The following is a 12,499-nucleotide window of genomic DNA, read 5'->3' on the forward strand; positions in this document are numbered from 1 at the left end:
CATCTTCCCCTGGCGAACCTTGATCACCTGTGGGACCTTTTTTCTGGGAAGGACAAAACACAAATTATCAGTTGAAGTTATAACTCAGTTTTCTATAAAAAAAATTTGTAGCCAAGCTTACTACTGTTCTTTCGGGACTTGTTTCTTCACTTGTTTCTTCTAAAAAATGTAAAATTTGTGATGCAATCCACACTAACTAAAATTTCTTTGTCGTAACAAATTTATACAGGAAAATTTATCGCATATTTGCTTTCTATTTTTTTGTCGAGGATCAATATCGCAAACTAAAATCCTGATTAAATTCAAAATAGTTTGAGCGACTTTAAAAGGCAGAAAAAGTGAAAGATGGTACAATTGACACAGCGGTTATTTTTTGTAAAAAAAACCAAAACAAATTGGGACAATCTGGTACAGCAATCAACCTCCTACACAGAATTATTATTATTGAATAAGTATATATAACAAATTTAATTTGAAAACGGCTCTCCTGGCATTGTATTAAGACCAGCAGGCACTCAAGCTCAAGTATAAAGTAAACCAAGGTACAAAAAGTATAGTGAATCAACAGGAGCCAATGGACGGAATCCACTTTAAATCACGCCGAGACTTTCTTCACATGGTAGACATTTACGCTGTCAGATAATTTTTTTACCATAAAATGGTATGGTTTAGGTTTGACACAACGGAGTTAGTTGCGCAAATAATGATAAATATAGTTAAATACAAGATAAAAGGAGTGAAAAGCATTCCTTTAACAAGTACTGAAGTACAGCTAAGCATGTATGACTGACCTCGCAAAAATTTCGTGAAGTACACAATTTAATCTCTTATAATTCGTAACAATAAAATGAAACCTCTATCAGGCCTCCCCGGGACACCTCTACGAGTGACTAAATACAGGTATGTATGCATGAGCACAGTGCAGTAAATGTCACATTATGCAAATAATGAAGCATCAAATACAAGTTTATGCAATGTATTTCTTTCTGGCCGGAAAAAAATGAAGTGATATACGTTTGCATCTTGTAAAGGTGATGACGTGAAAAAGCTACGTCTTAAAAAACTGTTCAAACAAAAAAAAAAATCATTGCAAACAATCACATAAGGCAGATTGAAGAAAACAATAAAACTCGAAGCAAAAGCCGGCAAGACCGGCTTGATGACAACCTGCTCCAATAATCAACATGTCTATGAATTGCATATTAAGCAAACTCTTAAAAGTATGTCGTTAGAAAAACAGCAAATTTGGATGAATTGATTATTGAGTTATGAACTTTCTTACTATAGTTTTTACAGGAGTTAAAAATTGACCACAAGGAGTGCAAGCATGCCTCTCTGAGAAAATCATAATCATCTAAATTAATGGTATAGTTTTTATAAGAAATCAATTGCAGATTAAAGTTGCCGACAAAGCTACAAAACTTTTGCATGAATGACCATGTGCTGTGCACAATTAATCAAACGTACACAACCTTGTTCCAAGTATGCAAAGTTTTTGCCAAGTTTGGCACGAGAACCATAAAACCTGATAATATAACCGTCGTGTTATGTATTAGTATTCATTACTTTCAAACAAATGTACTTTTATTTTTGAAATAATAAATACGACTTTTGATCGTAAAAGTTTGTTTATAGCTCGGTTTGGAGTCAGTTCGAAGTAGTTTGCAATTAGATCGATACTACCACCAATACTTCAAATTTCTATAATTCAAAAAAGACTTCGAAATAATATACTAACCTTGCCCAAACAAAACCAAGAATGACGATGAAGCAAGCAATAAGAACAACAAAGCCTTTCTTCTCATTATTCAACAAGTTCGCGTATTCTCTTGATAATTGAGCCAAGGTTTGTAGACACGCAAGTTGTCTTGAAGTATATAGAACGAAAATGAAGGCCCGTCTTTCCTAGTTGGTTATGTACAACCAACAGCTAAAAGATGAAAACGAAAGACTTAACTATGGCAGTATGGCTTGCCAATAAATTGCAATCAAAAGATCATTTGTGACAATTTGTAATGTTATTTGATCCGCGACCTATGCACTGCACAATATGAAAATGTTGACGCACTTGGCGTCTAAACGTTCACAGTGAATTTATCTGATGTGTTGTTGTACACGGAAATTTCATCGTTTTTAAAGAATTAGTGTAAAGTAATCTATTATTTGAGTTCATTTTGCGTTTTTGTAGTTTTAAACATGATTTAGATACGACAAGATTTTGTCTCCCCCCGTTAAATATACAACAAAGAGCTTTTGTTCATGAAATTCGTATAACTCAAAGAAATTTATCTGGATATCTGTAAGCAACAATGCTTCCAATTTTGATGAAAACCATCGCCCGCACAGCACAACACCAAGTCCGTTAAGCACAATACAGAAAAAACTTTTTTAGTGAGAAGAACATGGATACTATGGAATTGACATAAAGTGATATCACCGCAACAAGATTAATTGTGCAACTTGTGCAAATTGCAATTTCTATTATTATATACTGGAGTTTACTTACTAAATTATTTTAATGAAATGAATGTCATCTATGATACACATATTGCCTTGACGAGACAACATGGAATAATTTAAACGTATGTATTGAGGTTTGAGATAACGAGATACTAAAAAAACAACTATCGTGAATATGATATCCAAAAACCAGTTGGTGATCTCATCAAAATATAATTAAAATAAATATTTGCTCAAGATTAATTTGTGAAAGTTGTAGAGTGCGACAACGAACGGTTTTATTACTACGCATGTATTTTCCAAACAATTAAAATCTTCTCAATTTTCTTACGTTAAAATCTTTTTAGTTATTATGACGATGTATTCAGTAGATTTAATATGACCTCCTCAGTAGATGCAATTTGAGGCAATGATTTGAAATTTACCAATCAGTATATGGTCATTAGTTTGAGGAATTATTCCTTTCTAAGTAATTTTGCAGTAAGTGAAATCTCCTCAAAGCGTTCATGATATTCAAAGCCCCGTGATAACGCTCTGAACATGCTCACTCAACACGCGCTGAACATTGTTATGCGCCTGTGAAAACGCTCTGAACATGCTCACTCAACACGCGCTGAACATTGTTATGCGCTTGTTGAAGAATGTAAACGATATGTGCTAAGGCTGCACGCTCTCAACATGTTGAGATGATAACACATAGTATGATAACACATGTGTAAAAACATCTCTACATCAAACTTCTCTCAACAACACTCAACACTGCTCAATTCTCACTACCACTCAACACCCTCAACAGCGTGTGCAAATGTTCCAAAACATGTCGACTTTACTAAGTCTACAAAGTTGAGCGTTTGTACGAGGCTTAAATTTTGAACTTGTCCCAAACATCTAAATTGTTTAAAAGTGTTCAACCCAAGAAAAATTTCGCATAATAAATAAAACGTCTCCAGCAGACTAACCAGTAACCACTATGCGTTTGATATGGTTAGTGGCATAGGGCGCAAAGCTTGCGAGTTGTAACAGCAAAAGCGTTCACTATATGTACGAGAAATGAACCATAAAACACTTGTGTACATCAAACATGTTATATTTAACGTATCCTATCAGAACAGGGGGGAGGGAGAAAAGACGATGAATTGACAACTACATGTACATTCTCTTCATGTCATCATACAACGTTCTACTCTTTCTATAAACGTGACTCTCATCACATGAATGAGCAATATTTGTCAAATCAATCAATGCATTTCTCGTATTTCGTACGTGACATCAATAATCACTTTAAAAAAGTATAATGCAATTAATTGGAAACATATTAATGACCTGAATAACTGACCTGAAATACAAGTGTTGCCATACACATTTACAATTAAATTTTATTTACTAAATTTATTTCAGTGAATATTTTAGCATTAATTAACTACCTTACTCATAGTTACATTACTGAGCAGAATGACTAAACTATAACATTTTATTTCACAGTTAATTTTGAAGTCTGAATCAAAAATGATAAATTGGGTTGGTTTTAGACATGAAAAATACGTCGTTGAAATTGTAAAAAAAAATCCAATTAAGGCTAATCCATAATCCGTACGTAGGGAACACAGCAAAGCAACAGAATCAAAAATAAATAAAACAGGACTGTTAAAATGTTGAAAAAAGCGCAAGAAAGCATGGACTCGTGACTGCAACTTTTCGAAAACTGCAAATTTCCATCCGGCTCTCATATTATTATTTGAAATAAATCACTAACCTCGTTTCCATGGAGGAGAGAAAATATCACATTATTTGACAAACAACTACTTATCTTTCCTTATAAACTTGTAAATTGACGAAAAATCTAGACTTTCAAACTCACGACTACACAACATCAAGTATATTTGATGAGCCAAAGATCCAAGTGGCGTGAAAGATTTTGTGATTGTTGCAGCCTCTTGTGCTAGACTCAAGTCCTGTGAAAGAAATTAGAAAGAGCTATAAACAAAACAATTGAAAGAAAATATGTTAATAAAACGAAGATTAAGCGACTAAGTTCGACAATGATACTCTTGTTGAGTTTTTTTTTATTGAATATGCGAATATTTTTTGCTGATTTTTTCGCTATCACTCTATCAAAGGTACATTTATTTAATTTTAAGTTTTTTATGTTGATCTCAGGAGACAAAAGATCTTTTTCACACTCGAGCAAGCTCATCAAATTTTACTGATCAAGTAACAATTGATTCAATATTTAATTTTCTTATGATTTTTACACATTCGCCAAGACTTTTGTTCGCCCATACACGAAGAATGCTAATCACAAAGAATGTTCTTTCAATTTTGAGCCTTGATAACGCATTTATTTTTTCAAAAATTTTGCTTTGAAAATTGTAGGAACTAAGAGTTTAACTTACGACAACGTTTATGGAAGCTGGCCTGAGAACTGAACTATATAATTATAGAGAATTGACAAAGGATAATAATTCCATTTCATATCATCACCTTCTTCATTAAAGCCGAACTAAAACCACCATGATATCCTTTGCTTGAGGGCACGTTTTCTACGACACCCGGACATGGATTATAGATTTCACTTGACCAACATCTTCCAGAGCTTTTATTTATAACGTCTGAAAGTAGTGTAGGATCGAGTCCTAAATTTTGACCAAGATTTAATGCCTCGGACACTCCAATCATTGATATTGCAAGTAGCATGTTGTTGCAGATTTTTGCAGCCTAAGATTGAGAAGCAAAAATTTCTTTACCAGAATAGAGAAATGTCCTTCCGCTCTGTTAAGATTCGATGCAAGTAAAACTTGTATACATAGCTACAATATACGCATGATGTACTGTTGTTTGATTTATGCCAATTCAACGTTATTAGAGGTGGCAATATATGAAAAATCTCGGTCGCATATTACATTTAGTTGAAATATTCTTTTGATATTTATATATTTATTTGTGAAGTATTTCAAACATACATCAGTTGTAACGATTGGTGTTCAGGACAACCAATAAGGATGAAGACTAAAGAAACCGTTAAAATAATACCTGTCCATTTCCAGTTTCGCCGCAATGAAAAATATTTTGTCCCATGCACTCCAATATTGGTTTTGCTCGTTGAAAACCTTCCTCATTCCCACCAACCAAGAACGATAATTTTCCATTTTGCGAGGCAATTACGCCTTCGTAGATAAACAATTATAAGGAGTTCAGAATACATGCGACATGTTGTAAGACCAAAAGTCAATACCTCCGGAAACAGGTGCATCTAAATAGGTTGCATTTTTCTTAATTGCTTCAGAAGCTACATCTCTTGCAACCGAAGGACTGATAGTACTGCTATCTATCAGTAACGAACCTTCCTGGACAGCTCTATTTAAATATATGAAAAAAACAACTAAAGATAATGGTTAGTCTAAACATCGAGATCATTTTGTTAATCAAGTTAATTCAACATCGCAGCATAATACACTATACAAAATTTTAGTTTTAGTTGAATTTTAATCTACCTTGTGAGTCTGACTTACTGAATAATCCCATTTGGCCCGAGGTATACTTCGGAAACGTGAGGGCTGAAAAGAGAAACAACTAAATTTGCAATACACTAAAACAAAGGGGTATACTAAAAATTTTTCAGTGCGAGCAAATGAGATTTCCTTAAGCAAAAACTTTCATCTTTCTTATAGCTTATTTTCAATCTACTGTTTAGTCCTGCGTTTTGATTGTTTTTATGCATGCAGTGATCGTCTGATCTTGTAAAAAGTTAAGTAGCCATTATGAAATTTATATTTGCTAATATTGCTCTCATAAAATGAGCACACCACGACTAAGCAAAACTTTCTGTGACCAAAGTTCGATGTTTGCACAAATTCACGTAAAACTATATGGTTCGTACCTAGACGGCAGCATTGTTATGATAACAGAGACCTTTGACGCAAGTTCAGCTGGAGTATGAGCAACATTTGCACCTTCCTTTTGCAAGTCTTGAACAACAGTATCAACAATATCATTGACGATTACGTTGTGGCCATTTTTCATAAGATTCTTTGCCATTGGTCCACCCATGTTTCCAAGGCCAATAAAACCAATGGACTGATGTTCCTGGAATTACAAGCGAAAGATTGACGTTAACAATATCCAGTCAACAAACCTTGGTTTGTAATGTCTCTCATTTCGTAAGGGACAAAAAATCGATACAGGTCTAATGTCAATTTGTCATGTCAATTGAACTGCCCCTGTACTTTGCTTCAAAAGAAGATGGAGCAACTAAGATTGGTATCCTAGTGTCATACACTATGAGAATTTATAATCGCCAATACGACCTAAGAAACTACGAAGTACATACGCAGGTTTATTGGAATGTTACCCCTAAAATTCAACTATTTTTGTGTTCATTCACTCGATAAACAATAAAAATTAATAATTTTGCTGAAAATTTTGCATTGCAAGATTGAAAGTTTAAAAAATGGTACAAATTTATTTTAGTCTTTGCTCTGCATTGGAAAGAAGACTTTCCAGTCATTAGTATACAAATGGGATCCAACCTCACTCAAGATCAATTCAACTAAAACATGTGATTAACATAGTCTAAACTCTAAACCAAAGAAAGTGGATATAACAGGGACCACAGTATGTATGCAAATTTCAAATCTTCATTGTGCAGTTTCAAACTTTCCAGTCTGAACTTGGCAAATTAATGCATGTGTCATGAGTGTAAATGGATGTGGAAGTAAATTCATGAATCATTTCAGCACCCTCAAAACAAAAATGCTCCATGGTCATTTCATGAGTAAAGCTACTAAATATACATAGTCTATGTTGGTATGTTACATATACATAGGTTTATAAAATAAAAACAATAAAACATGTGTGGCCATTGCCCATTGGTCAATAGCCGTGTTTGCATTAGCTAGTGCAAGCCAATCTGAGCTCAACAAATTAATCAAGTTGAATTTGCAAATCAATAACTCATACATTAAAGACAAAAAATTATAAGGTTTGTTTGAAATTTATTTGTTTTGCATTATTGTTATTTTATAAAAGAAATAAAAGATGTTTTTCGTGTTTGCACTGGTTTGTGTAAACCTTGGAGATATTTAAAGAGAACTCTCCAGCAGGTGCAACACTCAACCACTTCGACCACATATCTTGGGCTTCCATTGATCTGCTCTGGAGTTCTACCAAAGATCTACCCAGTTTGTATAAGCCTATGCAAACACAATAAACATCTTTTCTTTCTTAATTGATGAATATAATGAATTGAAATTCTCCAGTTTACAACCAAAAAAGTAAACTCTTGTATTACAATATGGTGATGCCATTTCATATATTATAAACTTAATAAACATAAATCATTCAAAAAATCATGACAGTCTAATTAAAGTCTAATAAATTAATTGCATTGACCAAGTTCCTTCAAGCTTTAATCTTGATCTCATGCCACAAGCATGTTGCAATAATAATTTTACTGGTAATCTATGACTCATGAACTTCGTATGCTATGAATGCTGCTTTGTTTTAAATGGACTGTTCTTAAATGAATGATGTATAATTGGTAATGTTACAACATACAAATGTAAACGATAATTGCAACAACAAAAATATCAAATTACCTTAGCTCTTTTGGCGTCTAAAGAAATATATAAAAACTGTATATTAGCCATTTCCGACAGAAAGATGTCGCTAGAAAGCGACGAAAGAAGTAAAAATAGGTTCTCTGTCACTCAAGCAAGTCTGCATACGGTCAGACATTTTTAAAAGGCTACAACGCTTCACCCAAGATTGCAAATGCAAAACCTACCCAAACTTAAGAATCGAGAAGCAACAATTGGCTTTAAGTAACTTGAAATTGTTTTTATGCTGCGTTGCATGTACATTGTTTTTCTTTGGCCAGTTCGTTTGTTCTACTTTTTGTTCTAGATGTTCAATAAATCTTATAAATGATTATTACATACTCTACGACATGAAGTATTTCAACTAATCAACTTCACATTGTGAATATTCGAAAACTTTCTTTTGTCTAATTATTCTATATAGAATTTTCACGGAAAAGAAGTATTCGAAATTAAATAATATGAGTAATTTGACATTTGTCGATTACTTACAGAGAGGAGTTTCCTTCGCATTGTTCAGTACAACAATATACGCTACGTATGTGACAGCACTAAACATTAGGAAACGAAGACAGGCAAGACGTCTTGCTCATGATGAGATTGATGACTCGAAGCAAGAGGTATAGTCTCTAATGCATGGATCTATTTCACTTTATCCAAAAGGCTCAGGTTGTAAAGTTAAGTTTTTGCTCTGTATGGTAGTTTTTAGATAGTATTTGATGCATGGGGTGAGTTGCTTCTTTTCTGCCTTGTCGATATATTTCTATTGTTAAGAGTAAGGCAACTCCTCCTTTGCTTCCCTTGGCTTTTCCTTGACCTTGACATTACTTTCCCTTTCCTTGGTGACAAACATTAAATTTTACGTAGATAATTTTTCTTCTCATGATAAAAACATGCTTCTTTTCTTGAGAAATTACTTTAACTCATTATCTTCATTGAAATGTGAAATATGTAGTTGTATACTTTCAATTCCAACTTTTATGTTTTTTTTTACAGGGAGATGACAGGAAAACATGAATATCGCAGTGAACTACAAAGTCTTTGCTGTCACCCAAAAAAATTCCAATCAGACTCGACTAGGATTACAAAACAACTTAATTATACTATTTCTATGCACACAATATTATTAGTTATTGGCAACAGTTGCCAGCTCATAATTATGATGATAAGCTTGTGAATCAAACTGAAATATGTTTCATGTTGTGTATCCATGTCTTCCATGTACTCACTCTACTTATTTTCGGTATTGATGGGAAATAGAGAAAGCTAGTAGTCTTGAAGGAAAAGTTTGCTAAGATTGCTCTAGTGATGTGTTTGGTGTTAGAAATTGAAATGTTATCATCAATGTTGTTAGTGTTTTTATTCTACATATAGGTTGTGAATTAGATAAGGAGATACTGGGGATGGAGCTAGATGATGTAATGTAAAATATTCATGGAAGTGGAATGATAGTAACAGCTAGAACAGAAATAGCTGTAAGTGAACATATTTTTCAGAAAAGAGAGGAACATACATTCAGAGTGTTGTTTGGTAGATAGTTATACAATGGTAAAAAAGATGAGAAATTCATCTGCACAAAGTCAATATTGCTGATTCCTAACATTGATAATTTCAATGCCAAGCTTGGTCTTGCTATGTCAATATCAAATTTATCATTAGCATACAATATTTTTGAAATCTATTGTTCTTAACGTCTTACATTAACACCGAATTATTTACATATAGCCCGGTCAATTTTAAAAGAGAAGGCTGCTGTAGGATTTTAAAAGAAGAGTTGCGAAAAGCTTTTTAGTCAGTTAGGTGGTGAAGATGTTCTTCATGATGACTGAACTAATACAGCAAATGTGATCAGGGTGACGACTAGATTACTCCGTGTGTTTTCCCGAATGACAGATAAAAAGACTTCGAGATGGAACGAGGGAGTGCAGGATGGCATAGAGAGAGAGAGATTAACGAAAATGAGCAATGCAGAAAAGACTGAAGATAGTATTCATGATTCAGGAAGATAAATCGCATTGTGAAAGTAGAAGTGATACGGCTTAGGCCAAACAAAGGACAATTTTATGATCTTCTCTTTGTGAGACATGTAAATTTTACATTTTAGCCAAAGCAGGATGTCATCCCGATAGTGTGATAGTTATGCTGAATGGTTTGATAATGTTTGACAAAATTTATAGATCTAAATATATTGGAATATCTTCGATCACCTGGGATCTTGGTTTTGAAAAAGCCAAGACTTTCTTGTGGGGCCAAGTTTCAGAGAAGGATCCAATTTTCCGAGGAAATATGGTCCTTAGGAGGGAATATGGCAGGGAGGGGGTAAATGTTAATAATTGATTAACTTGAACTTGAGCCGTACGTAGAGCACAATTTTGGTTTTGCTCAATATTGAATAATAATTAATTTTACTCTTGTTAAGTAAGCGTTACTTAAAAATTTTTAGTTTTCATTGCTTTTGAGGCAAGACTACAATGAAATACTGTGTAATACTCAGTTCTGATAAACTTCTTATGCATTATTTGTGTACCATACATTTAAGATACATGAGTGATCTGCAAGATTCATCTTGCGTTTAAACTTATACCAGTGTGACTGGTCAGGTTAAAAAGCAGAATATTTTTTTGTATATTCTTGATTCTTGAATTGATATATTACTTGCAGCCCAGGATAATTTAGAGGAATTTTAGGGAGGGCAGTAAAAGGCACTTTATATCCTCAACCTCCCGCAAATAGTAAAACATAAAATATTTCTAGAGGCAAAATTGGCGTAAATCTGCATCCATACGCTGTATAATTTAACTGTAGTAACTAGTATAATTATTGGCTGTGATTATTAGCCATAGATATCGTCCTACTATATCTATGTTACTGGCTTATGCACAGATCTAATACTACACATGCGTTATATCACATGCGTAATAAGATATGCGCCGCTCAAATATTTTCAATAGTCGTTCACAGATGTGATCATTCAAATATACTATACACAATTACCGGTCTGACTCACATGTTACCACAGCCAGTTCTCTCCTAACAAACCACCCTCATCTCATCAATCATGGCCTTCCTGCAGCAGCAACTCAACTACAAAGAAATGGCTGAAAAATACTCAAAACACAGTGATGCCCAATTTATGCACGGGAAAAAATTTGTAGAAGCATTAGGCATTGCGCTTGGAGATAAAGTTCTCGATGTCGGTTGTGGCACTGGAGAAATCGCAGCTTATGTCGCAGACACAGTAAAGGAAGATGGTTTATGTGTTGGTTTTGATCCTGACAAGTATCGTATTGAAGTTGCAATGGAAAAGCATCTTCCTGGTCGGACAAACATCACTTTCTTTCACGGCGATAGCTCCTCTAAATTTCCTCATGCTAATGAAGAATTTTATGACTATGTGCTCTGTTTGTCTGTGTTCAATTGGATGAATGAAAGCCAGAAATTAATATTCTTAAAAGCTGCTTACGATTCTTTAAGACCTGGAGGAAAATTGGCTATTTTCACCCTTGCTGGCAACCTTGAAATTGGTGATTGTACACGACAGTTATTTACCAATGTCAAGGTTGATGTCGATACTGGTAAAGTATCAGATCATTTACCAAAGGATATTAATAAGAAACAAGAAGCAACAGAATTGCTGCCCCAATACGGCTTTGTAATACAATCTGAGCGATGTATTGACTGCCCGTATCAATATAAGACGTTGGATGATTACTTAACTTGGGTCTGTGCTTCGGCCTATTTAGACAAGCAGAAGATATTACCCGACAAGTTAGAAAAATTTGCACAGCGATTTCAGAACGAGGATGGAACGGTGCCCCTGAATATCAAGATGTTTGAAATTGTTGCCACTAAACCAGAAGGAAATTAATATGAATACAAATGTATGTATTATAATGCGCTCATCCATGAAGCTCCTTTTATTAAAAACTTTCACAAGTGTGAAATAACTAAAATTTTGAAAAATATCATAAATTATCTACTTTGGGGAACTTAATAAATTTATGAGATTCATTCTATGTTACTAATGCCTTTTTCAGTCGAATATGTTTTTATGCAAGTCGTGTGGTACTGCAAGGTACCGTTCGTGATCATGTGATTCACGTTCATCTGCTCTTCGTTATACTAAACTGTCAATGTATTTACCACCAAAACTGGGTGCATAGTAGAACCATCACCATGGTAAAGTTTCACTCGTGTCTGTTCGAGGGTGTCTTTCCTATCTTCAAAACAAGGAACAGAAACATCAAATAGGGGAAGAAAACCAGGAATATGAAGATCGGAAATTACGTAATATCAAAAGATATAAAATCCATCCTAGATTCTTTGTTGTTCTTCACAAGAAATATTGTTTTCATTTTTGCGTGTTTCATTGACAATGACGACGTAATAGCTTCACTTACACTACGATATCGAATAGCTACGCTTTCTGAATAGATGGATAATCC

The 12,499-nt window shown here is 34.0% G+C and overlaps 2 protein-coding genes and 2 long non-coding RNA genes across 4 annotated transcripts; 2 read left to right on the forward strand and 2 right to left on the reverse strand.

Annotated features, from left to right (window-relative positions):
• Positions 1-160, reverse strand: LOC124440171. Its single transcript, XR_006946584.1, has 2 exons — positions 122-160; positions 1-43 (listed from the first exon to the last, which is right to left on the reverse strand). It is a non-coding gene; the product is annotated as an uncharacterized LOC124440171 (long non-coding RNA).
• Positions 161-3,822: 3,662 nt separating this feature from the next.
• Positions 3,823-8,410, reverse strand: LOC124440166 (3-hydroxyisobutyrate dehydrogenase, mitochondrial-like). Its single transcript, XM_046990501.1, has 8 exons — positions 8,243-8,410; positions 8,055-8,071; positions 6,338-6,543; positions 5,970-6,014; positions 5,693-5,814; positions 5,491-5,624; positions 4,942-5,175; positions 3,823-4,412 (listed from the first exon to the last, which is right to left on the reverse strand). The coding sequence occupies exons 1-8, from the start codon at positions 8,316-8,318 to the stop codon at positions 4,260-4,262; spliced, it is 987 nt and encodes a 328-aa protein (XP_046846457.1). The 5' UTR covers positions 8,319-8,410; the 3' UTR covers positions 3,823-4,259.
• Positions 8,357-9,261, forward strand: LOC124440169. Its single transcript, XR_006946582.1, has 2 exons — positions 8,357-8,674; positions 9,051-9,261. It is a non-coding gene; the product is annotated as an uncharacterized LOC124440169 (long non-coding RNA).
• Positions 9,262-11,112: 1,851 nt separating this feature from the next.
• On the forward strand, positions 11,113-11,922 carry LOC124440522. The gene has a single exon (XM_046990915.1). The coding sequence runs from the start codon at positions 11,113-11,115 to the stop codon at positions 11,920-11,922; it is 810 nt and encodes a 269-aa protein (XP_046846871.1).
• The last annotated feature ends 577 nt before the right edge of the window (positions 11,923-12,499 follow it).

This window comes from Xenia sp. Carnegie-2017, unplaced genomic scaffold (genome assembly GCF_021976095.1).
Source record: "Xenia sp. Carnegie-2017 unplaced genomic scaffold, XeniaSp_v1 HiC_scaffold_2, whole genome shotgun sequence".
Taxonomy (NCBI): domain Eukaryota; kingdom Metazoa; phylum Cnidaria; class Anthozoa; order Malacalcyonacea; family Xeniidae; genus Xenia; species Xenia sp. Carnegie-2017.

Bases quoted from the DNA above. Each gene is read 5' to 3' on its own strand.
- LOC124440166 (XM_046990501.1), bottom strand. From the start codon at position 8,318: ATGTACATGCAACGCAGCATAAAAACAATTTCAAGTTACTTAAAGCCA. The intron at 5,625-5,692 runs GTATTGACTTTT...TTATCTACGAAG, and splicing joins AGATGCACCTGTTTCCGGAG to GCGTAATTGCCTCGCAAAAT. The intron at 4,413-4,941 runs GTGATGATATGA...TTTCTTTCACAG, and splicing joins GTTCGGCTTTAATGAAGAAG to GACTTGAGTCTAGCACAAGA.
- LOC124440522 (XM_046990915.1), top strand. From the start codon at position 11,113: ATGGCCTTCCTGCAGCAGCAACTCAACTACAAAGAAATGGCTGAAAAA.